Source organism: Molossus molossus, unplaced genomic scaffold (genome assembly GCF_014108415.1).
Source record: "Molossus molossus isolate mMolMol1 unplaced genomic scaffold, mMolMol1.p scaffold_m16_p_11, whole genome shotgun sequence".
Lineage (NCBI taxonomy): Eukaryota > Metazoa > Chordata > Mammalia > Chiroptera > Molossidae > Molossus > Molossus molossus.
The window spans coordinates 88,925,185-88,952,364 of NW_023425346.1; the positions used below are offsets into that span (position 1 = coordinate 88,925,185).

Consider the following 27,180-nt stretch of genomic DNA (forward strand, 5'->3'; position numbering starts at 1 on the left):
AGTCTCTTCGTGCAGAGATTCCTCAAAACTCAATAGGCTCATCAGTTTCTGTGCCCTCGGCCCAGCTACATATATTAACTAATAAATCAGGAAAATGAATGAGCCTTCAACTGGAGAAGCGTGGCTCTCTAAGGGCATGGAGATGACACTGCTGTTGATTGGGAAAGTGAGGTCAGGAGGTTTGGGGGGAGAAAATGGGAGAGTAGGACCTGCTGAGTCTTGGGGCTGCTTTAAGCTCTATTTGCAAAAATCTGTGTTTCACTCAGACTGCAATGTCAAGCGACCCCACCTTTCCTTTCTAGCCTGCTAGCTGGTTGAGTATCTGCCTCTTCATACAGTTCAGTCTTTATTTGAAACACCTCCCTTGAGGTCAGCCCCAGATTCATCCAACATTACATTACTCTGGATTCTCCTTGACTGCACATTCTGTCGGCTGCCCTCCCAAAGCCCTGCTGTGTCCAGTGCCTGAGACTGCTGTTCACCTGGGAGTGATGTTCAGAAATCGCTATCCACCACCCTCAAGGGGGCACGATGTCCTAACCAAATGACACGGATAATTTTATTTATTTTTTTGTTTTTATTTAAATATTTTTTTTCTTTATTGATTTTAGAGAGAGAAAGGAAGAGGGAGAGAAAGAAACATCAATGAGAGAGAACGTCGACTGGCCGCCTCCTACATGCCCCCCACTGGGGATCCAGCCCACAACCTGGGTATGTACCCTAACCAAGAATCAAGCCAGCGACCTCTAGGTGGATGGGTCAATCCTCAACCACTGAGCCACACCAGCCGGGCTATTTATTTATTTATTTATTTATTTTTCTTTATTGATTTTCTTAGAGAGAGAGGAAGGGAGAGGGAGAGACAAAAACATCGATGAGAAAGAACATCGACTGGTCACTTCCTGCATGCCCCCCCACCTGGAGATCAGGCCCACAACCTGGGCATGTGCCCTGACCGGGAATCGAACCGGCGACCTCTTGGTGCATGAGTCAATGCTCAAACACTGAGCCACAACAGCCGGGTGACAGGGGTAACTTTATACTGGAGGTTATCACATCTGGAGGACAATGATCGTTTGCCTAATACATGAAAAGAACTTAGAGAAGCACCTGGTATAATGTTAAGTGCTCCATAAATGTCAGTTGTCATTGATCTTGTCTGATTCCTTTTCACCAAGCCACCATCTATTATAATCACTGGCTTCCCTCATGGAGTTTATTGTAGGGAAGAGACTGCACTGACCCACCAGATGGTTACATGCATTTGGGTTTATATGACCGTCTCTTGTGAATTTGGTTTGTGTTAGTAAAATCTTCTATGGTGATTAATTTTATGTGTCAACTTGGCTGGGCCGCAGTGCCCAGATATTTGGTCAGACATTATTCTAAACATTTCTGTGAAGGTGCTTGTGAATGAGATTAATATTTAAGTTGGTATACTCCAAGTAAAGCAGATAACCCTCCATGATGTGGCTACACCTTACTAATCACTAGAAGGCTGTAGCGGAACTAACGCTGACCTCCTTGAGCAGGAAGGAAGTCTGCCAGCTGACTGCACTTGGACTTGAACTGCAACTCATCCTGACTCTCCAGCCTGCTGGCCTCCACAACTCTGCAAGCCAATTCCTGAAAATAAATATCTCTCCACAGAGGATAGATAGGTAGATAGACAGATCCTGTTGGGTGTTTCTCTGAGAACCCTAATACATGCCCCTAAGTTCAAATAGCTGTAGGTCCTCTGAGAAAATCGAGCTCAGAGACCTACATAGCTAGGCACGAGGTCTTGGGCAGAAGTGATATCACCCATGGTATTTGCAAGCCTGTGAGCTTTGCATGAACAACCAACCAGCCTCCCTCAGGGACATTTCCATCACACTGACCTAAGAATAGCAGTGAAACTAGAAGTGGGTCCTTATTATGACAAAAGCAGAAATTCTAATTTAATGACAATATCAACCACTCATACTGAGTGGTTCTCATACTGAGTTCTCACACTGAGTTCTCATACTGAGTTGAGAAGTGGGATATCTAAAAAGAACAGAAAAGTCATTGTTTACACAAAATTAACATCAATAGTAAAAAATATTTCTCTTTAGGGCGTATGAAGAACTGACAACATTCTAATTCCAAACCAAACCTGCTTAATTTAACATAAGACATCAACTACTAATAAGACCCACCAATTAATACATATATCAGGCAGAATTTGAGCTTTTGTTATAATAAATCATCAAATATACAAGAATATATTTGGCAAATATATTTGAATAGCCTAGATACCTTTGTAAAAACAATTACACACTGGAGTTTTCTTAGAGAGAAATCTCTACGTTGGACAGTATCTTAATCTTTTCTAACAAGTTCTATGCCTTTACACTTATTTTACTGTCTGATTGTTCCTATTCACATTTAAAATAAAGCCTGGCCAGTGTGGCTCAGGGGACTGAGCATCCTCCTATGGACTGAGAGGTCCTGGTTCGACTCCTGGTCAGGGTACATGCCCAGTTTCAGGCTCAATCCCCAGTAGGGGACATGCAGGAGGCAGATCAATGTTTCTCTCTCACATGGATGTTTCTTTCTCCTTTCCTCTCTCTCTAAAAAATCAATAAAAATATTTTTAAAAAATAAAATCATTCAGCTCTCAGTCCTTCAGAGCCTTGTAGCTTTCCATCTCCACTCCACAGTCAAGGGCGCTGAACCCTGAGTCTGAAGCCCATTTCTCCTTGAACACTATAAAGAAAAGTCACTTCACCTCTGGGTGCGTCTTTCTCTTGAACGCACAGCCCATCTACATCTACATACTGCATGAGAAGCCGGGTAATACACGTGGGAGGTGAAGGCATCTCTGATGATCTCATTTGTTCTAGGAAAAACCATAGCCAGCACTGACGTAGGTTGCTGGAGGTGTCACTTGATATTAATCCCTGGTGTTTCAACCATAATGTTTACAAAGCTTAAAGCAGCTTTATGGTTTCCATTACTTCTCAGGTCCAATTGGTTTATTCAAGTTGTAAAAAAAAAAAAAAGGAAAGATACAATTTCTGGCTCATGCTTGCTAATAAATACATGGCCTTCCCTCTGGAAATGTCCACCATCACGAGCACAAAAACTCAGGAAGCTCGGGGGTGCAGCAATCTGTCGCCGTGACAGTCAGGTTCTGGATGTGGAGAAAGTTGGCCACTTCCTGCCCCTCTCCACAGACACCGCATTGTCCCGGCGTGTACGTCCTTCTATTTCACTGACCCATCGGTCCCTTCAAGGCACATGGTCTACGGGCTCCCAGTATCTTTCTGGGGCCCAGGGGAAGGAGGCCAATGAGGACAGAGTCTAAAGAACAGTCAACGAAAGAGGCCTGGCCATTGCACTCTGGTACATGGACGCCCAGAAGAACAGAGTAGAACTCTCCGTCTCCCCTCCAGGCCAGGCCGTCAGGAGGCTCTGCCAGACCACACGTCCGCCTCTCCCAGGGTACAGACCTAACGTGGATGCTCCACGGTGGTGACTGGCCCCCAGCTTGCGCTGTATCTGCTCTACGTAGATGTGAAAACTGGTCCATACGGAGCCATCAGCTGTTTTACTGACCAATTTAGAGGTTGAGAAAGGCGATCTTAAGGACAACTGTGCATGGTTGGTGACAGTGTGAAACGGTGCAGCCATTGTGGACAAGAGCATGGTGGTTCCTCAAAAAAATTAAACATAGACTTACTTTGTGGTCCAGCAATTCCACTTCTGGTGTGCACACAAAGAGGTTGAAAGCGGGGACTCAAATATTTGTACGCCCAGGTTCATAGCAACGTTACTCACATTAGCCAGAAGTGGGAAGCAGCCCAAGTCCATCGATGGATGCATGGATAAGCAATATGTTGTTTATGTACACGATGGACTATTATTCAGCTTCCAAAAAAAAGGAAGAAAATTCTAATGCATGTTACAACATAGATGATCCTTGAGGACATGATGCTAAGTGAGCCAGTCACAAAAAAATAAAATTGTGTGATTCTACTAGTATGAAGTACCTAAAGTAGTCACATTCATAGAGAGTAGAAACGGTGGTTACCAGGGGCTGGGGTGGGGTGGTGGGAAGTTATTATTTAATGGGGAAGAGTTTCAGTTTGGGAAGATGAGAAGACCTGGAGGTGAACGGGGCTCACAGCCTGTCAACAATGTGAATGTACTTAATGCCACCGAGAGGACATTTAAAAGTGGCTAAAATGGTAAATTTCAGGTTATAGTTTACCACAACTGAAAAAGAAAAGAAAGAAAGGTGACTGTATACCCCAGCTTGTCTAGGGCAGCCCCAATTTAGATCTTTGGCCCGGCACACTCGGTATTAGCACCCCCTTTTCTTCGGTAAGACCTTGTGACTGTGCCTAAACTGAACAATAGGTAGTGCGATCACCCTGTGACATCACAGACAAACAGAATGTCTTCCGATGTGGCACAAGGACTTCCGTACTCAGAGGGTGCCTTGGTAGTAAAGATTCCCAAAGCAACAGCCTCGGAACACACTACACACACTGCCCAGCACAGGCAGCCACTGAACAAGCACCAAGCCACTCTGTGGTTCAGTTTGCACAGGGTGAGTACTGGTCAACAAGACACAGACCAGAGTGTCCACTCGAGGCAGAAAGTTATTTGGTAACTTTCTCTTTGACCAAAAGATTCCGCTGAGGCTTTTTCTAAGTTCCCTGGCGAGACTAGGGCAGTGTTTCCAGCCATACAGGCTTCTGAGTCATACAGACCGAGTCACAGTCCCAGTTCTCCCATTCATTTCCTCCAACACCTTGTACAGACCACCAGAAGCCTCGGCTCATATGCGTCTAAATGCCTCCATCAGTCTTACTGTGAGGATTCAGTATCTGTCTGGAGAGCTTGCACACAGTACTCAATATACAGTTACCTTGAAAACAGAGGTCAAGATCACTTGAGTCTGAGATCCTAATAAATGTTTTTATTCTCTCCCCCTATAACCCAAACAGTCACTAGCCAAGTAAAATAACGAACGGTTCAACAATCCAGATCATCTGCACCCCAGAGGAAAAGGTCTTTGGAGGGACCCAGAATTACCCAGAGAACTGCTTCACTTTTCCACTGTTATTCTGTTCCTTCGTGCTGGTGTAAAACCTGCCGTCCTGCCTCCTGCAGTGGCCAATGTCCACCCACTTGTAGAGACATCCGATGGCCTCAGCAGAGCAGGCTTGTCCAGCACGTGGAGACCAAAGCAGCAGTGCAGAGTCTCAGTGGACTACCATCACAGCTGCACATGCTTTAGAGTTGCATGGCTGATACACCATCAGTTCTACCCTTCCCACTTCCTCGCACCCTCCCGCCAAACAGCCCAGTCAACTCTGTCCCTTCTTTCAGTGCTAGGGATACGATAGGCTAAGTGCATAATCAGACACTGCGGACACCCCCCAGGAAGGTCTGTAGCTACTTGAAACACTTTATAGGACCTGCTTACCATGCCTGGCCACACTCTGCCGGCAGGAAGGCCTGACACACAGGAGAAGCAGACTACATTGTAAACCTGGAACGCTCTGTTTTCGCCTGTATAGGTTTAAAAGGTAACAACATTTGACTGTTCCCTAGGGTTCGGCCCAGTGCAGTTCTCCCAGGTTCACTGCGGCCCCACACCCGGTGTTCCCCTGGACCCTGCATGGCTCATCCACAGGGAGGCAGGCACCGTCATGAGAACTACATACACTTCTGAGCGTGCAATGACTTAACCATTTTAATAATACACATGGGACTTCTATCACCAATTAGGCCACATAAACATCACCAATTTTGAACCAAATGGTGCTTAACAGTATTTATGAGAACAATTTGATTCTTAGCATTTATTTTCTAAATCAGGAATGTAAAAGTCTTTTTTTAGCCGAGTAAGAATGTTGACGCCACACACTAAGTCCTAAAGGAACTATTACTGGACCATCGGAAGAGACACCAATGAACGGAGGTCAGAGACCAAACACTAAACACACAGAAGGGAGGGAAAGGGGGCAGGTGAAACATCGCAGAGCCAGCAACACAGAAGGCCACAGTAGGCGTGTTAACCCGCTGGTAATTAGCGTGGAAAAGCATAACTTGGGAAAGGTGTTACACTACAACCGGGAACACTTCCCGAAACAAGATCAGGATCCTCAGACCAAACAAGGCGCTCATTCCCCTGGGACAGGAGTGCCTGTCCTATCCCTGGCATCAACAAGTCACAGAAATGGGCTTTGGACAGACTTCGCTCATGCATTGTGATGTTGAGATTTGGTCTCAGATAATATCAGTTCCTCTCATAATTTCATTCATGGTGCTCATTGTATGTTATGTCTCTGGATTCACAAAGCTTAGATTCAAATCCTAACTTCACACTTTCAGCGGGATGGCCTTGGACAAGTCGTTTCAAATAGAAATAATGGTCCCTACCCCTCTTTGAGTTGCGAAGAGAACAAAGTTAATACATCTAAAGTGGTTGAACAGTGCCTGGCACAGTTTCATTATTATTCATATTTTGGAGAACAAGATCTTTCCATATGGTCAAGTTATTTACACAAATAAATCAGGTGCGTTGATATCTCACTATTATTGAGCTCCTTAAAACAGAGTGTGAGGTGAAGTACAGCTAGCTTAATGAGAACAAACATTAGAAGGATGATTTAATGCCATGATTTTGAGGTTGTTTACTGTTGCTTAGTCAAATTAAAGTATTTTACGACGTCATGCAATGACAAGAGCAATAATTTTTCCACTACTCGGAGGTCTGCAAACGCATCATTTCTTTCGGTCAAAGTCAGTCTTCCATTAGCTTTCGAAGGCTTGTGTAAATGAAAAGTGGATTCTATTAGATTTAAATAATATTCCTCTTTACATTTTCTGACACTGCGAGTTACTTTTAAGTTCATGCCTTTGCTCGTTATTTGCTCTCCCATGTGTCTTCTGATATTTTTCAATTTGGGAAAACACTGCAAATTTAGCCTTAACTATTTGTAGTCCTTCCTCCACCAGCTTTGGATTCAACAGGGGAATGTAAGTAGTCCACACACTGTTTTGAAATTATGTTTCATTTTTCAGAGAATTTCAAATATAGATGCTCCTGGGGTCTTTCATACTATTGCTACTCAAGGTAAAACAGAATGTTCAGGCCCTGGCTGATTTGGCTCAGTGGTTAGAGTGTCAGCCTGCAGACCAAAGGGTCTCAGGTTCAAATCCCAGTCCCAGTCAAGGGAACATACCTGCATTGCAGGTTTAATCCCCAGTCCCAGTCTGGGTTGTGCAGGAGGCAACCAATTGATGTGTTTCTCTCACATCAATGTTTCTCTCTCACTCTCTCCCTTCCCCCTCCCTCCCTTCCAGTGGAAAATATATCACCATGTGAGAATGAACATAAATAAATAAATAAAACAAAACAGAAAAAGAATGTTCGGTTTTCCTTAATATCTTGCTTGAGCTTCTAAACTGTATCATGCAAAACTATCTAGGGTTCCTTGTTCCCAGGTACAATTTGTTTTTCTTTCAAAACTAAAATCCTCTATTTTATTAAAACATGTACCAAGTTCATCCCATGTGAAAATGGAAATCAGCAATATTAACAGACTTAGAACTTGTTCAAATGTAAAACCCCCTCCCCACCAGCTCCTCACTTCCTCCTTCTAAATTAATGGTGAGTTCACTTTTCAGTCACGCAATATAATATAAGTGGGGGTCATCCTTATTGAAATGTTCCTAATAGGTCAGTAGTCTATAGACATATTTTGTTTGGCTGACACGTGTTTTAAAATGTGAGTTATCATTTAAAAATCTGGACATTTTATATGTAAATCTGTACTTTCAGCATCTCTGGGTCCACGTTCTCAGAGTGGCAGACAGCTATCTGGGGCTCAGCAGTGCTCCCCTAAAACACACTGTGAGCTTCCAGTGCTGTTCAGTTCTGCACCCTGACATGCTTTTCATGGGTTCGTCCAAGAAGGAAGCACTGTGACATTCCATTTTAAATGCACATACTCTTTGGTCCAAAAAAACTGTGGAAGGTCATACAAGTACACATGGATACCCACTGTGGCATTGCTTCTGAAAGCAAAAAACCTGAATCAACTTAACCATCAATAGAGACTGGTTGATTAAATGATGATAATCCATCCAAGAGAATACTAGAGGGCCCTCAAAAGCAATAAGATAAATCTAACCCTATTGAAATGAAAACATGTACAAAATATATTATTAAGTAGGAAAAAAGCATGGTTCAGGAGAGTCTATAATGTATAATCCCATCTGTGGGAAATGGATAGAACAATTCATATATGCTCTTATATGCATTTCAAATTGGGAGGAGAAAATACAAGAAAAAATTTAAACTATGTATATATTATATATTACTATATATATACATATATATTTACATATAAAATATGTATACATTTATATACATACTGTGTGTGTATATATATACACACACACATACATATATATATATTACACTTTAAAAAAGAAGAACCATGAACAGAGATATTTCAAATCATTTTATGCATAATTATCATCACATCTTCATGTTATTGTTTACTTGATTGCCTCTCTTGATTGCAGAGTTCCTCTAGAGGTAAGCTTGACCTCATTTCTTAGGCAAGGAAAAGCAAAGCCTTCTGGATGGCCCTACACACAGGTCCAGGAATAGCACAGAAATGACACAACGGGCCACTTTGGAGCTGTGTCTATTCCGAGTGCTTTGCAGCTCATGTTGCCTCCTCTGCCATCTTTTCAGAAGTGAAGACAAACAGGGCAGAGAAGGAGGAGCTCCTCCAGAGAGAGCAGCCAGCCTCAGCTCCAAACAGCCCTCCAAGCCCCTGTCACATGTGCAAAGGACCTGGGGTGGCGGGGAGAGGTGTACTATATATTATGGTCCTACTGCTGCTGCTGCTTTGGGCAGAGTGGGGGAAGAAGAGGAAGAAAATAGAAAAACTAGCTCTATGCTAACCAGCCGAATCCCTAATTGCTCAGCCCAATACAGTAAAGGATTGGCTCTTCCCATTAATGCAAGGGAAAACAAGTCATGCATTCCTGTCCATGTGCTCACGTCATGCATTCCTGTCCATATGCATTATGATAATTATGCATAAAATGATTTGGAGCAGACTTATGATGCACTTTAGGTATCACCAGTCAAGAAGGGGATTGTGCTGAGGACAGGGGAATCCAGGGACTAGCAGGATGCTATGCCCCTGAGTTGCACCCTAACAGAAGCTGTCTAACAGAAGCTGTCCCATCAGCACTCCACACCCAAGGCAGGACACTCATCAGCAGCCACCCTGGGACTCCAGCCCAGCCTGCCCAAGCCTCATGAACCAGAGGCAACTGCCATCCATTCCCCTATCCCTTGACCTCCCCCCCTGCCCGCCTCGAAGCCCCCAAGGGCATCCAAGCCACACCAGAATAAAAGAACCAGGACACATAGAGCAGTTCTAAAAGTTACCACCTCCTGCTAAAGAATGATCTGGGGAAGGAAAAATAGTTAGCAATTAATTAGCAAAAATAAAGAAATCTACACAGGGCCCTGGCTGGTTTGGCTCAGCGGTTAAAACGTCGGCCCGCGGGCCAATGAGTCACAGGTTCAATTCGGGTCAGGGGCATGTACTTCGGTTGTGGTTTGTCCCCGGCCCTGGTCGGGTTGTACGGGAAGCAACCAGTCTATGTGGCTCTACCACATCGATGTTTCTCTCTGTCTCTCTCTCTCTCTCAATCTCTCCAACTCTATCTGACGATAAATAGAAAAATATCCTCAAGTGAGGAATAAAAAAAAAAATCTACACAAAGAACAGAGAGCGCCCCATAGCCCCTCCCCCCAGCCTACACACACACACACACACACACACACACACACACACTCCTCTCAGGTGTTTTTCTTGAGAGCCAGAGCCCGGGATTTAAATATCTGTATTCTTACCAATTACTATAAGATACAAAGAAACAAGCAGTCTATATTTAATGTAGGTATCTATATTTCATAGAGGTATCTCCTCAGAGCTAACTGATGTACACAGAAGTTAGAAAACCTAGGTTGTATTATTTGGAAAATGATACCCTTATTATTATATTTTATTGTAAATATATTTTATTGTATATATACATTGTAAATATATTTTATTGTATATATGTAGATAGATAGATATTACTATATAATACTGCTTTTGAAATAAAAGAAAAAACAAAGCATGGTCTCCTTTGCTGTCTTCCCTTAAGTCCTCTCCTCGGTATTCAGTGTTCCCACCCCAGTAACTTTGGATTGAGAGTCCATGAAGGGGGTTTCAAGCCTTATCACAGAAATCATCTCAAAGTAGGCAGATATGCTGCTGTGTGATCAATTTAAGGAGCTATAAATAGAAAAAAAAAAAAACAATAGAAATACAGGAGGCCCCACAAATTCAGAATCGGCGATAACGCAAAGTACTCTCCAGCCTTCAGTACGACTCTCCTACCTGAGGCTAAACACCTGAAGACGAGAGCTGGGCTGGGCGAGCCATTCCGGTGCCAGACCACCTTCAGGAGCGCCCTGCCTTCTGTACCACTGCAGTTTGTCTCACTAAGGTCATCATTAGAAATCAGTCGCATCTGCTTACCAAGCATGCCTCCCAAGACCAGTTATCATTGGCAACTACGTATTGTTAAAAGACCTTGACGTCAAACAGTTCATCCTTCATTCCTGTATTTCAAGCCGGTGTTCTCAGTCATTGCTGTTTCCTGGACACCGTCACCTGCACACAGCAAGACCCCCAAAGGTGCTTACCTCTGAATCCTTGGCCTGTTGATTCCGAATGACTATTAAATTGTACAGCATTCTGTCATCGTCCGCCTCTGTGTGGGATACGTCATGAGGCATACTCCACAAATTCTTCTCATCATCCCTTGCCAGAGTTGCTCCAAATGAAGAATATGGATTGCTATCACTATGGTATTTAAAAAAGAAAAGGTGTATGAGGGTTTTGTAATACATATAACATATACATCATAGGTATGCAATGCAATATAAATAAAATAAACAGTATATATTATATAATATACAATATATAAATATATATTTATAACAAAAGGTCTGAATTGTCTCTAATAATTAAGCATAACACAATAGAACAATAAAAAAGGCACTTTAAAAACAGCAGAGTAGAGCCCAGCCGGTGTGGTTCAGTGAATTAAGTGTCGTCCCCTGGACTGAGAGGTCCCGGTTTGATTCCCAGTCAGGGCACATGGCCAGGTTGTGGGCTCGATCCCCAGTAGGGGGCATGCAGGAGGTGGCCGATCGATGTTTCTCTCTCACATGGATGTTTCAATCTCTCTCCCTTCTTCTCTAAAAAAAATCACTAAAATCATATTTTTTTAAAAAACAGCAGAGAAAAGATGTAATCAGACACCTGGGCAGAGGTAATTTTACTATGTTAGATATGAAATTTAGCACTCCATACCTGGGCAGCTAAAACAAAAAGAGGACATTCAGTGGGGATTAGAACTCACATGATTCAGGAAGAAAATAATTAACATAAAGAGATGAATTTTTTTTTTTTTACTGGCTCTGAATTCAAGGAAGCACAGTAAATTTAAAGTACAATAGTATGAAATATCAATTTCCTCACAAGAAGAAAATGAAGTACTAAATATACACATCCAAATAGTTTCCGTAAACAATGTGGGATGTTGAGTAGGAATTTCAGTAGCCCGATTTTGTACACTGGTCTTACGATTTTCTCTTTAAAAGGCTGTATCCAGCCCTGGCCCATGTGGCTCAGTGGTTGGAGCGTCAGCCTGCAAACCAGAGAGTCCCGGGTTCAGTTCCCATTAGGGACACATACCAAATAAAATAATAAAATAATAAGGCAGAACCCAGGCTTGGGCTTACGGAGGAGATGGGTGGCCGGGCGTCACACGCAGGCCGTGTTTGTACACAGCCCCAGTCCACGTCTGCGGGGCGGGACAGGCAGGGTCAGGCCGGGGCTCGTCCCTTCACCTAACGATGTGTGTGAAGCAATGACTCATGTTGAAGGCAGGGCTCAGCGAAACGGTGAGCAACACAGAGACGGTCCTTGTCCTTGGACACCCCTCGAGTCCAGGTGGGGAAACACGTGAATGAATGAGCATGTGATTATGTAAACATGGTGGTGAGTGCTAGAAAGGGGGATTTCAGGGAGCCTCGAGAGCTAAGCGGGTAGGCACCAGTAGGCACTGTGACACAGGGGTGCTGGAGCATCACACCGAAAGGCAAGAACAGAGCTCCAGGCAATGGAAACAGCACGTTCAAAGGCCCCGGCCTGAGAGGAAGCAGGGGTATTTTTGCCTTAGAAGGAAGGGGGCATCGGCCAGAGAGTGAAAGGGAAGCTGAGGACGCAGCTGAGGCTAGATCCACGGGGCTTTGCCAGCTCTGCTCTGCCATCCTTCAGAAACGTGTTCTCTGTTCCCAACAGCAGGGTGAGAGGTGGAGGGTTTTAAGAAGGACGGTAATGGGACGTGAACAGTATTACAACTTTAAAGATCTTTCTGGCTAACATGTGGCAAATGCTTGAGAGGGGTCAAGAGTGGATTTGGGGATTTATTAAGAAGCAGCTGAGGTAACTCAGGGAGACGTGTTGGTATCAGAATGATGGTGTGGAGCTGAAGTCAAGTACGCTAGTCAAAAACATGCAGCAGGTGGAGGCTCACCTGGATGGTGAGGGGCGTCCTCTGAGACAGACAGGGTGCCTGCCCCATGATCAAGGGGTGCGAACATGCCTGCAGGTATGACATGAGGAAATGGCAAAGGAGAACAGGTGGAAGATGACCAGATAAGCAGACAGCATCTGGGAAAGAGGGATATTTGTAACTGACAGGTGGGCGAAAGGTAAATGTGAGGATTTAAACAAACTTGAGATACTCAGTAGTTGCTACTAAGAAAATCTTGCAACAGGAAGCAGAATCTCATCCTCCAAACTGGGGTTCAACGGCAGGAGCCCTCCCAGGGCCTCTTCTTAAGAATGATGAGTCGATGACAAGTGAGGCATCAGACGCTTTGGTGTCCTGTCCATTCGGGCTCGGAGGAGCTTGTCAAACTCACTCCTTCACTCGCTCAGCTGTGTGTATTTGACAAACATGGACATGCGTGCCTGTTGTAGACAGGCTGTCCAGCAGGGAGGGAAGCAAGGGGAAAGGTATTCCTGGCAGGGGAACAGCATGGTCAGGGTGTGCGGAGGCTTAGTCCCGCCGGAGTCTGGGCCTCTCGCAGAGCTATCCACACGGAGCTCAGGGGGAGGGAAATGCAGGGATGTGAAGAAGAAAAGGTGACGTGGGGTTGGACTGAGGATAGTGCTGCAGTTCAGACTTAGTTCTATAAACGGTGACAACTTAAAAAGGGGGTTTTGAGCCTTTTGAGGTCTGGGCTTTAGGGAAATAACTCTGTAGGAAGAAGGAACAAGGAGATGGTCAGGAGGCTGTCACCAGAGGGCAGATGTGGTTTTCACGCCAGGCGCTTTGAGGTCCGAGTGTCGGTGCCGGGGTCCGCTGGGGGAAGAGTGGAGCAGAAGACGGGCAGGGCCCCTCAGCCAGAGAGAGGAGCCCACAAACCACCACAACCAGAACAGCTGCTCTGTTTAAGACCGTTTTGCTTAGAGATACAAAGATTTCTTTGGGGCATAGAAAAGGTGGGTTCTATTGCTAAATAAATACATAGACAATGCTCAACATTTTGAATACTAGTTGGGGTGAGAGTGAACAAGGGCGTGGGCCGGGGAAATGGTTCTGGGATGGAAACTGAAAGGTGGATTTCGGCCGCGTCGGAGAGGGGTGGCCGCCCTGTGACTGGTCCAGCAACACGGCCGCGGCTGAGAGGGGTGGCCGCCCTGTGACTGGTCCAGCAACACGGCCGCGTCTGAGAGGGGTGGCCGCCCTGTGACTGGTCCAGCAGCACGGCCGCGTCTGAGAGGGGTGGCCGCCCTGTGACTGGTCCAGCAGCACGGCCGCGTCGAGGGGGGTGGCCGCCCTGTGACTGGTCCAGCAGCACAGCCGCATCGGAGAGGGGTGGCCACCCTGTGACTGGTCCAGCAACACGGCCGCGTCTGAGAGGGGTGGCCACCCTGTGACTGGTCCAGCAGCACGGTCGCGTCTGAGAGGGGTGGCCGCCCTGTGACTGGTCCAGCAGCACAGGGCTGCGAGGAGAGCGGTCAAAGCTGACCTGTGAGGCCTTTCCTGGGAACATCGAGCACGACAAGGAAGCCCAGGCTAACTGTGAGCCTGCAGGATGTTCAGAGAGGTCGGGATCTGGGCTCAAGAGCAAGAGCAGGGCTGGAGATCTGGACCCGGGAGAAACGCACATGCGTTTCCGTCACAGCGGAAGCCAGGGATCAGGGGGAATGAGGAGAGACCTCCGGGGAAGAGCTGGACCCGAGGGCAGCGAGGGGTGGGAGCAAGCTGGAGAGAGCAGGTGAGAGCCCAGGAGGAGAGAACGCTGGAAAGACGAGGAATAGACACGGGAGAGGTGTGGGTAACATGACAGGCATTGGCTCAGGTTTCTTTTTGCCCGAACAGATTTTGCGGCGGTGATAAAGCACCCCTCCGCCGCACAGTGCTCCCCGGCCAGGGCTTCCACGTTCCAACCCTCCCCCTACACCACCATCTGAGGTCAAAGGGTGGGGGACACTGCCCCACTCTGCACACTGGGCCGAGCCTAGGGAATTGCTCAACTTCTCCCCGGTCAGGCGGCCAGCTGACGTCTTCCCAGCACTAGTCCTTGATGGAGCATCTCCAAGCAGCCACATGTCACAAGACCTGATCTCCAAACGCTGTGCTGGGGATGTGCCCACAAACAGAGCTGCTCAGATAACAACTACACTGTCAAGTGCAAACCTGTGCAAACTGGCAAATTCATCCGGGGCCTCTCCTCCAGGCATCCAGACCCCGGGGCACAGCTTTCGCCAGGAGCTTGACCACCGCTGCCCCATAGACCTCTCAGGCCACAAAACCCTAGTTCTTTCCTGAAAATCGTTTTCAGTTTTGTTTCATTTGTGCAAGTCTTGTCTTTCCAACAAGCTGGTAAACTCCTCTAGGGCAGGGATTGTATCCAGTATTTCCTTCCCACCCACATCACCCAGCAGGGCTGGGCACAGAGTAGGTGCTTTTTTTAAATCCTCACCAGAGGATATTTTTGCATTTATCTTCAGATAGAGCGGGAGGGAGAGAGGGAGGAAGAGAGAGAGAGAAACATTGATGTGAGAGAAACACACCGAGTGGTTGCCAACCACACAATCCCAACTGGGGCCGGGGACAAACTGCAACCAAGGCACGTGTCCTTAGCAGGAACCGAACCCGGGACTTTCCGGTCTGCGGGCGGATGCTCTAACCACTGAGCAACCGGCCAGGGCCAGAGTGGGTGCTTTAAAAGCACTTGTTGAATGGAGCAAACTGAGCTGGGGCTTCAATCTGCCAAAGAAAATCCCAGATAGAACACCGTGGCCACTTTTTAAAGATTTTTCTAAAGCAGGAGTTTTTGAGATCGGCGGGTATGGGCCTGAATAAACATTTGACCATGCATAATCTAGCCACTTTTGGTTTAAGACCCACAATTTCTTTGTGTTTTGAGACGACCAAGACAGCTGCCTCTCTGACCAGTCCCCCTACCCTCTGTTTCTCTTCCCCCTCCTTGTCTCTCTCACACACACACACAGACTGACGTGATTCCAGCCGATGTAAAACACCAGCCACTCTTCCTTAATCTACAGACTCGAGCAAAGCTCGTAGGTCAGCACCGGGCTCATGTCTGGAAGGGCTCATGTCTCCAGACAGGTGCTGCCTCCCGAGCTCCCCTGCATCTAGCTCTGCCCTAATTAGGAGCAGCCTCCTCTGGCGTCCCAGGAGCTCACACTCTGCCTCGTCATCGCCACTCTGGTGCCAGTGTTAACAGGGACGAGAGCTAAGACCTCTGGGTGACAAGACTCTCTCCTGGGCTGGTTGCCGGAGCGCCTGCCTCGTCCCCCCGCGGGGTCCTGCTCATGTCTGCGGCGAGCCCTCCCCACAAGGCTCCGCGGACTCCCGCCACCTGGTCTCCATTCTCTACACGTTCTCACTCATTAGAGTTACAAGTCAGGTTTCTTCGGGGCATAGGAAAGGTAGTTTCTATCTCTGAAGAAGCCATTAAATGAATAATTTTATCAAAATCCTGGTCAAGATGAAAGTGAGGGAGGGTGTGCGCTCATTCCGCAGGATCTGGCGGATGCGGCCCGGCTCACGGATCCCGTTCTGAGTGCGGGCACGCGCGGTCCTGCCCCTCACCCTGCACCACCACCCCGTCAAGTCAGCAATCCACTTTGCTCTAAAACTTTAAATCCCTCGGGTGGAGAGAGCAGAACAACAACAAAAAAAACGCCTAAAACAAACCACTGGAGAAGCAGCTTGGGAACCTCCAGAAACGGGAGGAGGCTGGGCCTGGGTAAAGAGATTCAGTGCAAAGGCCCTGAGGTCTAGGTGTACAAGCCCAGGGAGGACAGACGGACAGGAGGAAGGGGGCACTGAATCAGGAGCTCCCTTTTCTCTCCCTCCCCTAAATAATGATTACTAAAGGGTACTGAAGAAACTGAGAGCGGCTGTTTTGCCCCTGGCCACCATCTGCTGATGATAAATATTTTATGAACCTCAGGCATTTGAGAAGTGGCTCTGAAGTCACATTAGAAGCTGAAGCTGCTTTTACTCTCAAAAGGGTAGAATGAGGTAAGTCTCAGATTCCACCCTAACCCCACCTGGGAGCACAGGACCAAATGGCTGGGAGTTTCCCCTTTCAGTATGGCCTACAGTCAAAGGGAGACTTAGGAACCCTGGACTGCCTGCCAGGAGGCTGTGGTGCAAAGTGCCACAAGGCATGAACGTGGCGTACAAGAGTTTCCCGCAAGTCCTCACCACCACCAGGGCCGTGAGTAAAAGATTTGAGAAAGACCCACAAAGCGCCGGGCACACAAGGCTGTCGGCAGTCCCAGTGACTTGACTGCTTTCCCCCAGACAGCCGGGTGTCAGCAACCACTGGCTTCAGACTGAAGCTCTGCAACAGTAAAGAGAAGTAATTTCCAGTTAACAGCGTCAAAGCAAAAAGCCAACCTCAAAAGGCTGCTGGGTGCCACCCCCTCACTTCCTAAGGTTCCTTGGTCTGATTCCCTACTAGGACCTGGCCTGCCTCTGGGTGCCTGGCTTCCAGACCTTTCCCTTCCTCCCTCCATGGAAGCCTCCTAGTGGAGAAGCAGGTGAATCTAAGATCTTTCCTCTACTCTGGCTCCCTTCAGTTACCTTGTAGGGTTGGGGGTTTGGTGGATGAACAAAATGTAACCTTGAGGCATGCATTCTCATGGCCCGGCCAGCCAAGAATCAAAGTATGCACGTGAATAGATGAGGTATGCATGATGGGTTTGGAAAGCCACCCTGAAAGTATGATTAAAGTTTGCATGATAAGGGCTGGAACCACCCTGAATGATAGTATATATGTGAATAGATAAGATACATACGCATGATGGGCTGGTATGCAGCCCTTAAAGCCGCAATGGGCTTATCGCCCAAGCCTGAATGTGTTTGTTATGTATCTCCGGTATTTTTATGTATCTCCTGTATCTGTTATGTCTCCCCGCTGAAAACACCCACAGACAGCTGAAACAGAAAGTATTCTGGGCTTGGCTGTAAGGTCAGCAGAGACACAATCTCAAGGACTTAATCGCCTAAAACATCATGTAACCTAGGGAACCACTTTGCAAATAAATTAGGCTGCATCCTGAGATCTGGAGCATTTGCTCCTTTGTGATGCTCCCCCTCACTCCAAGCAGTGTCTCCTTGTAGTTCATTGCATTGCGACAACCCCTGGCAGGCTGAGAGAGTCAGCAACCTAATTAATCCAATGTTTAAACAGTATTTAACCCAAGTTTAAACATTGTTCCATAGATTCTTGGCGCTTTCTCAGCATTGAACTCCCTGGCTCCTGACTTCCTGCAGATGACCTACCTCAAGTGCGGAAAGGGAGACACAGGCCCTTTCCTGGCCCCGCTCCTTAATGTTCTCCCGCCCTTCACGCCTTCCACTCCAGTGGCTGAGACAGAACCCTCTGTGATGTGTTCCATACATTGCTTGGAGACGGTCCTAACAAGACCAATGTGAAGTAGGCAGAGGAAGCATTATTTTTTATTTCTTCTGCTAGGGCTCAGAAAGGTCAGACTCAGTCCTAGGTCCCTCCTCTGCTTACATTCACTCCCAGTCACATCATCAGGTCTCATGGCTTTAAATACCATCTCCATGAGGCAGACTCCTAAACCTGTACCTGTATCCCCAGCTCAGATCTCTGTCAAATCCCAAAGTCCTATATCGACCTGCCTTCTTCCCAGGTCCATGTGAATGTCTAACAGACAGCTGGAGGTCCACACAGTCAAAGCCAGGCACCTGGTCTTCCCACCAACCCTCCCACTAGCAGTCTCCCCTATCAGAGGACAGAACCTCCATCCTTCAGATTGCTCAGGCCAAACCCTTCAAGTCATCCTTGGCTCTCTCATCCTCCACACGGAAGCCATCAGAAAATCCTATTGACAATACATGTTGAAATAGCCACCTCTACCACTACTGCGGAGCCAGGGCGTCTGTTTCGCATAGGAATTCCTGCAATAATTTTTTTCACTGATCTATCTCTTTCTACCACTGCCTCCAACACCACCACCAATTCTATTCTCAACACAACAGCCGAAGTGATCCTTTTAATATGTAAATCAGATTATATCACCCCTCCCTTTCCCCCCCAGGGGGCTCCTCCCTGTATTGAGTATAAACCCTACTGTGGTCTCTAAGGCCCTGCATACAGCCAGCCCCCTGGCCTCTCTGCAGTTCCCAGTACCCACCAGTCACACGCGCATCTCAGGCTCTCAAACTGGCTGATTCATACACCTGTAATAACCACTTGCCTCACTCCCTCCCCACCTTCAAATCTTTGTTTACACCTCACTTCCTCAATGAGTCTACTCTAACAAATCTATTTAAAATTACAGGCACGCCCCCTGCCTCTGCTCCGTCTTTTCTTTTTCCTACACACGTATGTATCTTCTAATTTACTTATTATGTGTACGGTTTGGAGGCCTCCCTCACTAGAATGAAAGCCCCACGAGGACAGGATCTGTATGCATTTTGCTCAGTGATGCATCTCGAGGGCTCAGAACAGGACCTGACCCCGAGTGGATGCTGCATCAATATTTACTGAATGAATGAACTGTTTCCCTAGTTCACAGGGCTCTGAGTGGCAGAAATGAGGCTGGAATTCCTGTCTCCAGACTCACAGACGAAGTTAACCCTTGAGCTGTTTAAATGTATGAAGGCGGGCTGGCTGGCTCTTAGTCTGGAGGAAGCGACAGCAAGCATATATGTTATGGCAGGTGGTAATCAGGGCTCTGAAAGGATATATGATGAATAAGGGATCAACTGGAGCAGTGGGGTTGCTCTTTTGAAGAGGGTGGTTGGGGAAGAGCTTTCTGATGAAATGACTTTGAACAGAGACCTGAATGGATAAGATGCGGGAATGACCCATACAGCTGAGTGGAAGAAGAACATTCCAGGCAGGGAGGGCAAGAAGTGCAAAGGGCCTGAGACAGGTGATGCTGGGTGCATCTGAGGACCCAGGAGGAGGCCAGGGTGGCTGAAGGATCAACAATTTCACCTTATGTGTTGACTTTAAAATCTAAACCATGCAGAACAGCCCCGAACTGGAAACCACTCAAAAGTCCACCAACAGTGGAAGGAGTCAACAAAATGAAATGTGCTATGAAGCGATGAGAATTGCACGCTGCCCTGGCCGGGTTTGCCCAGTGGTTAGAGCGTCGGCCTGCAGTCTAGAGAGACCCGGATTCGGTTCCCGCTAAGGGCACGTACCTCGGTTGAAGTTTGTCCCCGGCCCTGGTTGGTCGTGTGGGTGGCAGCCACTCGATGTGTCCCTTTCACGTCGATGTTTCTCTCTCTCTCTCTCTTCCTCTCTCTCCCTCCCACTCTATCTGTACAAAAATTGGAAAAATGTCTTCGGGTGAGGATTAAAAAAAAAAGAACTGCACACTAAGTTACTGACAGCCACTTGGATGGATCTCACATAGAACACACACAGTCTGATCCCACTTATGTGTAGTTGAAAAGCAAGAAAATGACTATCACAGTGGTCTAGACATGATTAGAGATCGGGAATATGGGGCAATAGCTATCTCTTGCCCTGGGTAGAGGTACAGAAGTATTCACCTTACGGTTGTTCTTAATTTTTTTTTCTATTGACTTAGAGAAAGAAGAAGGAAGAAGAGAGAGCTAGAAACATCGAAGAGAGAAAACATCGATTGGCCGCCTCCTGCATGCCCCCTACTGGGGATCTGGCCCACAACCTGGGCATGTGCCCTGACCAGGAATTGAACCAGTGACCTCTTGGTGCATGGGTCGATGCTCAACCACTGAGCCACACTGACCGGGCTACAGTTGTTTTTTATACTGTACACATTTTTGTATGTTTCAGTCTCTGATATCACATCTACCAACACAAATGTTTGAAAGTTAAGGGAAAAAATAAGTAAGAAGCAATTCAGTAAACTCTTATCACATGTCAGGCAGTATAGAGGCTCACTAGATACATACTGTCTCGCCAATGATTTCCTTAAAAAACGCAAAAGGATAGAGTGCACAGTATGTAACTGGTACAGAACAAATATTTATTAACCGGACTAAAAAGAACTTCAGCTGCTAACAGAATAAACTGTTTTACCCAACATTTACTCAGAATTTAGTTGTTGAACAAAAGTGATAAGACCACCTTAAGATAGCTAGAAAATATAAAGTTCCAGGAAACCTAGATCACATGATGTGTAAGAGAAAGAAATGTAATCTTCTTGGGAACTTCCAATGTTGCTAAGACTGACTAATGCAAGTCACAACAGGGGGAAAAGGTTAGTGTAGGCTGCCTGGGAAAATACCTTTGAAAGTCATCCTTTGACGAATTTCGAGTGGCTGATACCGTGGTAAAGCACTTCTCTGGAACTCACTGGACCGGAGGCCCTGCTCTCAGAACAGCGCCCGTGACCTGCCCCTCTCTCTCCTGGGTCCTTCAAGAAGGTCAAAGTACAAGTCCTGGAACAGATTCTTTGAGGAGCCAGCAGCTCCTTCTTGCAGTCGGAAGCTCAGGGCCTCTGCCGTGACCACCTGTGAATCGCCATCTGGCCCAGGGCTGCAGGCTCTGTCAAGGGCAGCTTCTGCAGGAGGCCATGGTGGCTTGAGTCAGCTCAGGGAACCCAGCAGCATATTATGAGGAAAAGAGTCAGGCCATCTGGGCCCTGGTCTGAGCAATCGCACTGACTCCAACACATTAGCCAACATTTTTAAAGCCCTTCCAAGGGCAGAAGACAATTTGATCTGCTCAGAGGTCATGTGAGTCCACACTGTGAAATGAAAATCCACGATTCCTGTCCTTCTAGGGTTGGTGGTGGTGCTTTTTTTAAGTGTTTTAAACTCACCACCTTCTTTCCCCCTGGCACCTGGTTTCACCAGCCAGAACACCGAAAGGTGGGGCCAGTGTTTCTCAACACCAGGCTGGCACAATTCAGGGCAAGTGTCACACTGCTAACATCATTTCTAGCACAACCATATGAGCAGCTGGTGGCGCACCTCCTTGCATTAGGAGGCTGCTGCCCTGTGATTCTGGAATATAATAGAATCGAATCCCAGCTCGGCCCTCTGTGCCTCGGAGAAGCTACTGAAGCTCTTATGCCTCAGTTTCCCATCTGTCAAGAGGAGACAGAGACACGCAATGTCTACCATTATTATTCCTGTATTCTGTATTTGAAAATTTACCCATTCACCAAAATTTCGCTATAATCCCCAAATCCACAGTCCCAGAGTTTTTGCAGAACCTGCCAAGGTCCACCAAGACTGCTCAGCTTCCTTGTTTCAGCTTCCACACGGGAAACAAGTGTCCTTTTTGTGGTCTACTTAGTGCCACGTTTTTTTGTTTTTTTGTTTTTTTTGCTTTTTGTTGGGGATTTCGCTGCTTAGAATAGTCCCAAACATAGTGCTGACATGGTAAAATATGTGCGTTAGATAAGCTTCCTTCAGGCCTGAGCTACAGTACCGTTGGCAGCAGGTTCAATGTTAATGAATCAACAATATATATTCAACTAAGTGTCTTTAAGCAGAAACACACATAAAACAAGGTACATATCGATCAGTTAATGAATCGGCTGGCAGGAATCTAACCCTGGATTTTCCCCTTGGAGCAATGGTTCAATATTCTTTAATTGAGTGTTTGCGGTGACTAATGCCACATAACTACACTGAGTAACAAGAATCGACTGTACCTCATAGGGTTATGGTGAGGATTTAATTAATAGATATAAAGCACTTAAGATAGTGCGTAGTGCTCCATAGGCACTGAGTTCAACCTACAAGGGCTCCGGAGAGACGGGGCAGGAAGGCGACTTCATTCTCTCCCCTCTCCTGCTTGCTGGGCGCAGTAGGACTCACAGGGAACCGTTTCTTTACGCGATCAGGGAAATTCAGTTCTGGTGCCACTCATCAGCCCGATCAGTTCCTTCTCAGAACCGCCCCTCTTAGTGGGCACCAAACAGCCATCGAGGGCACACCAAGGTTTTATTTTGCCCGGATGAGACGTCCAGGCGGTGGGGAGAAACAAAACACTGGCGTCCTGTTCTCCACGCACTGCCCACGGATTTCGTGCAGAAACTCCGCTACCAGGCACGGAAGTGGCGGGTGGGCGTTGAGAAGAGCAAACGTCCGGCAGCTCATTCTCTGGTTCACCTGGGTGGCTTCAGAGAGAGCCACAGATTTTTCTATGAGTTGTTACTTCTCTCCCTTTCTTCTTTTGCTTTTCAACAGTGGACAGGGGTGGTGCTTATCAGCTGTTAACAGCCAATAAAAATTAGAGAGTGGGAATGATACTTCCCTGAAAAAGTCCTAAGGAGCCGTTGTGAAAGATGCGTCAGCATGTGAGGTTGACGTGGCATTTCTCTCCCATTCTATTCCGGACTCTCCCAGGCCTGATGTGTGAACTGGATGTCCTATGGCAGCAGACTCTATGGTGCCAGGGGTCTTGGCATCTCTCTGCTTAAAGGTGACTGGCTGCAGGTATGCCTCCCAGCTCACAGAATGTCCAGGGCCACAGCTCATGCTCAGGTGGATTTGCATAGGGAAATGGCATGCTTTTAGCACTGATGGAAGCAGCCATGCTCTAAAACAAATAAAAACCAGTGCTTTGAGCTCAAACATCTTCCTAAAAGTACCTTGTAGAAGGTTGGATAGTCCCCTAAAAAGATATGTCCAAATCTAAATCCCCTGTTCCTGTGAGCATGACTTTATTTGGAAACAGGGGCTTTGCAGATGTAATTAAGGGTCATGAGGTGAAATCATCCTGAGTTTAAGGTGGACCCTAAGTCCAATGACCGGCGTCCTTATGAGAGAAAAGAGAGGGATATTTGAGACGCAGAGCAGGAAAGACCTGGAAGAAGCCAGGCAAAGATTGGAGCACCAGGAGCCACCACGAGCTGGAATCAGCAAGAAATGATTCTCCCTAGAATCTCTGGAGGGACCACCGCCCTGCCAACACCTTGATTTCAGACTTCTAGCCTCGAGGATAGTGAAAGAACACATTTCTGTCGTTTTAAGCAACACATTTGCGGTCATTTGTTACAGTAGTCCTAAGAAACTAATATTCCATCTCCCAAGTGCTTTTCATTAATAACATGAAACCCTAAATCAAAAAGTCATTCACTATTTTACAGACAAATGACTAATGATCCAGCCATTCCAAAAACAATCCATTTGCATTATGATCCTGTTCTCGCTGTTTATTTTTTTGTCGTTGCTTTGATTACTATTTACTTCAGAAATAGAGTCAGTGCAGAAGAGAGTGCTGTTCAGAACCCCAAACCTTGTGTGGATGACTGATGAGATGAATCTTATACAACACAGTCCTAAACTGGGGTAAAGATGAGAAACACTGAGACTGAAACAAAACCTTTGGCTTCTTTGGGGCTCAAGCCTAGTGTTAATTAAGGTCAGGCCAAGTGTCCTTTCTCCAGGCCCAGACTTGTTCTGGCTTTAGAAATGACTACTCAACCCTGGCCGGTTTGGCTCAGCAGTTAGAGCATCGACCTGCGGACCAGAGAGTCTGGGGTTCGGTTCCCTCTAAAGACATGTACCTCGGTTGCAGTTTGTCCCCGGCCCTGGTTGGGGTCGTGTGGGTGGCAAACAGTTGATGTGTCTCTCTCACATCAATGTTTTTTTCTCTCTCTCTTCCTCCTTTTCTCCCTCCCACTCTGTCTGAAGATAAATGCAAAAATGTTCTTGGGTGAGGATTTAAAAAAAAAAAGATTATAATCTTTAATAAAAGAAAAAAGAAATGACTACTCAACTATTCACCGATGAAGCAGTCCTGCGCAGCTAAAGAACTGAGCAAATGGTCATGATTCACATTTCCTGGGCCTTTAGGTCCCTTCCCAGGACTGCCACAGCCTCGCCGCCTGTATTCCATGTCAAACAGATTTCAGCTGGCACAAGCCCACAGAAAGAGGGCGACCTGCACGAGGCCTGGAACAGCCCTTTAAGCTGCACACTGAAGTCTGTTCTCCCCAGTTTCCAGAAGAAGAAATGAAGGCTCCGGGAAGTTAAGAGACTTCCCCCAAATCCCACAGCTGGTTAATAGCTGGGTCTAGGACTCAGGTCTCCGAACTCCCACTGGGCTTGGTTTACAGGGCCAGGTTGCTTCTGCATTAGGTAGAAGGATTATACTAATAAGGACAGGGAAGAAGGGAAGGAGAAAGAGGCCAAATGGACAGGAGCTAAGATAAGTAGTGTTTCTACCAATTTCTAGTACTCCAATATTATAAGTTATTCTTAAGAAATATTTTGTAGTTTTCAGAACGTTCTACAACGCAAGGCCTGTATTTGGACAGACGAGGAAGCACATTCCAGCTCTCTGATTTACCATTTGTGACTCTGAATTAATTATTTAAACTCTTTAAGCCCTGGGCTCCTCGTTTACAAAATGAAGACAATACCTATCTCATTGGGTCATAGTGACGATGAAATGACAGAATGTGTGTAAATAAATCTCACTTATGCAGTAGCCTACATGCAGGAGGCACCATTTATTTTAAGCTAAGAATGTTAAACACAAATTCGATTTGCTGGTCACCTTTGCAAGTGGAAGGAGGATATAGTCAAGGAGGAATAAACAGGGGCTTCGACTCTATTGTTCAAGTTTTCTTAAAGTCGGTGCTGGGTATATGGCTGTTGGCTCTATTATTCTTCACTGTTTTATGCGCATTTTTTAAATTTGCAGAGAGAAAGAAATTAATAAACAAACAGCCCTTATTATAATTTTTATTAATGAAAAAATATTCATTCACTTCTTACTCCATATTGAGCACTGTGCTGGGCGCGAGAAGGGATGCCCAGGGGACTAAGATTTAGTCCCTCCCCTCTAGATGAGAACTTCCGGTCTGCAGGGGCCCCAGCCCACTGTGAGAGCAGACAGAGGGAGGTAAGTGATCTGAGGGGTGAAAAGGAAGAAAAGAGACACCATAACTGTTTGGGGAGACTTTCGAAGGCTTCATCACAAAGGTGGCAACTGAAATGGGCCTTAAAAACTGACTAGAGTCTTAAGTAGAAGAAAAAAAGTGTGTAGCTAACAAGTATGGCATCGGGAAAGACACCAGGAGGGAACGCTGCATGGTTATACGGGTCACAGGCAGAGACCAGAGGATGCAAAGCCAGAGAAGCCAGGGGTCGAGCAGGTGTGAAAGAAGGCACGGACGGCCAGCACAGAGGTCGTCCGTGCACACCGAGGAAATAACGCCAGACACTTTCTCTTGTGACTCTCAAGAGAAAAATGTTCATGTGATCATACGGGGGGCACAAACCAGGTCTCATCAGAAGGGGGTGTGTAAAGGAGGTGGGGGCACAGCTGACCACTTTTACAGACACTTGCACCTGACTCAAAGGAAAGCAAAGGATGGTCATTGACGGCCACGGCAATAGCGGGAGGGAGTTTTCGTCAGGGAGGCCTCAGCATATTTCTAGAGAAAGGGGGGAAAGAACTAGTGGGACAGAGAGAAATACAGATGACAAGAGACAGGTGTTCCCCTTCACGTACCAGGTGCCAGAGGCAGCAAAAGGAGCAAGGTCGAAGTGGCATTCTCAGATTGCCAAACAAGAGGAGACTAAGAGTTATTTTTCTTGAACTAGCAAGAGTCCCCAGAACATTTTGGAAAAGGATTAGAGATGACCGTGCACACAAATGACCAATGTCTCCAGGACCACACCTCTTTCCAGGGCACTGTTACCTTGGGATAGGAAATAAAACTTGAAAACCATTGTTTTACAATAGAGCAAAGGATTTAGTTGGCAGGAAGTAGGGGAGGTGTCTGTACCAAACCTTTTTTTTTTACTAAAAAAGATAATATGATAACATGAAGAATGAAGTTCTTAATAAAGTAAAAATTAAGACCATCTGCCCACATGATTTCACATCAAGATTTCAAAGTGAAGGGAAAAAAAACAAAAAAAAACCCCAAAAAACTCAGACAACAGTATGGTGATTACCAGAGGGGAAGGGGGTTGGGGAGGGAGAAGAGAGTAAAGGGGAGATAAATGGAGATGGACGGAGACTTGACATGGGGTGGTGAACACACAATACAACATACAGATGGTGTAGGACTGTACACCTGAAACTTGTATAATTTTATTAACCAATGTCACCCCAGTAAATTCAATACAAACTTTTTTTGAATTTTAAGAAAAGATTTCAAACCAACCATTTTGGAAAACATTCTGGCAGTTTCTCAGAAAGTTAACTGTGGAATTACTATATGATCCAGCAATTTCGCTTCTAGGTATATAATCAAAGAATCAAAAACGTATGTCCAGACAAAACTTGTACACAAATATTCATTGCAGTGTTATTTATAAGAGCCAAAAAGTGGAAACCACCCAAAGGTCCATCAATTGATGAATGGATAAATAAAGTGTGATATACCCTGACAATGAAATATTATTCAAATGCAAAAAGGAATGAAGTACTGACGCATGTTAGAATATGATGAAACTTCAAAACAGTATCCTAAGTGAAAGAAGCCAGAGGCAAAAAGGCCACATAGTGTGTGATTTCGTTTATACAAAATATCCATAACAGGCAAA

At 46.2% G+C, this 27,180-nt stretch overlaps 1 protein-coding gene across 2 annotated transcripts in view; it reads right to left on the reverse strand.

Moving 5' to 3' along the window:
- The window catches only part of MREG (melanoregulin), a 55,903-nt gene that overhangs the window by 25,993 nt on the left and 2,730 nt on the right, over positions 1-27,180 (reverse strand). Inside the window, exons 1-2 of one of the 2 annotated variants that reach the window (XM_036254827.1) lie at positions 20,946-20,988; positions 10,769-10,928 (exon numbers count right to left, since the gene is read on the reverse strand). In XM_036254827.1, the coding sequence (XP_036110720.1) occupies positions 10,769-10,861 (93 nt within the window). In that variant the 5' untranslated portion in view covers positions 10,862-10,928; positions 20,946-20,988. Of the gene's footprint in view, positions 1-10,768; positions 10,929-20,945; positions 20,989-27,180 lie in introns of those variants that run through there. The other variant, XM_036254826.1, reaches the window with a different exon arrangement.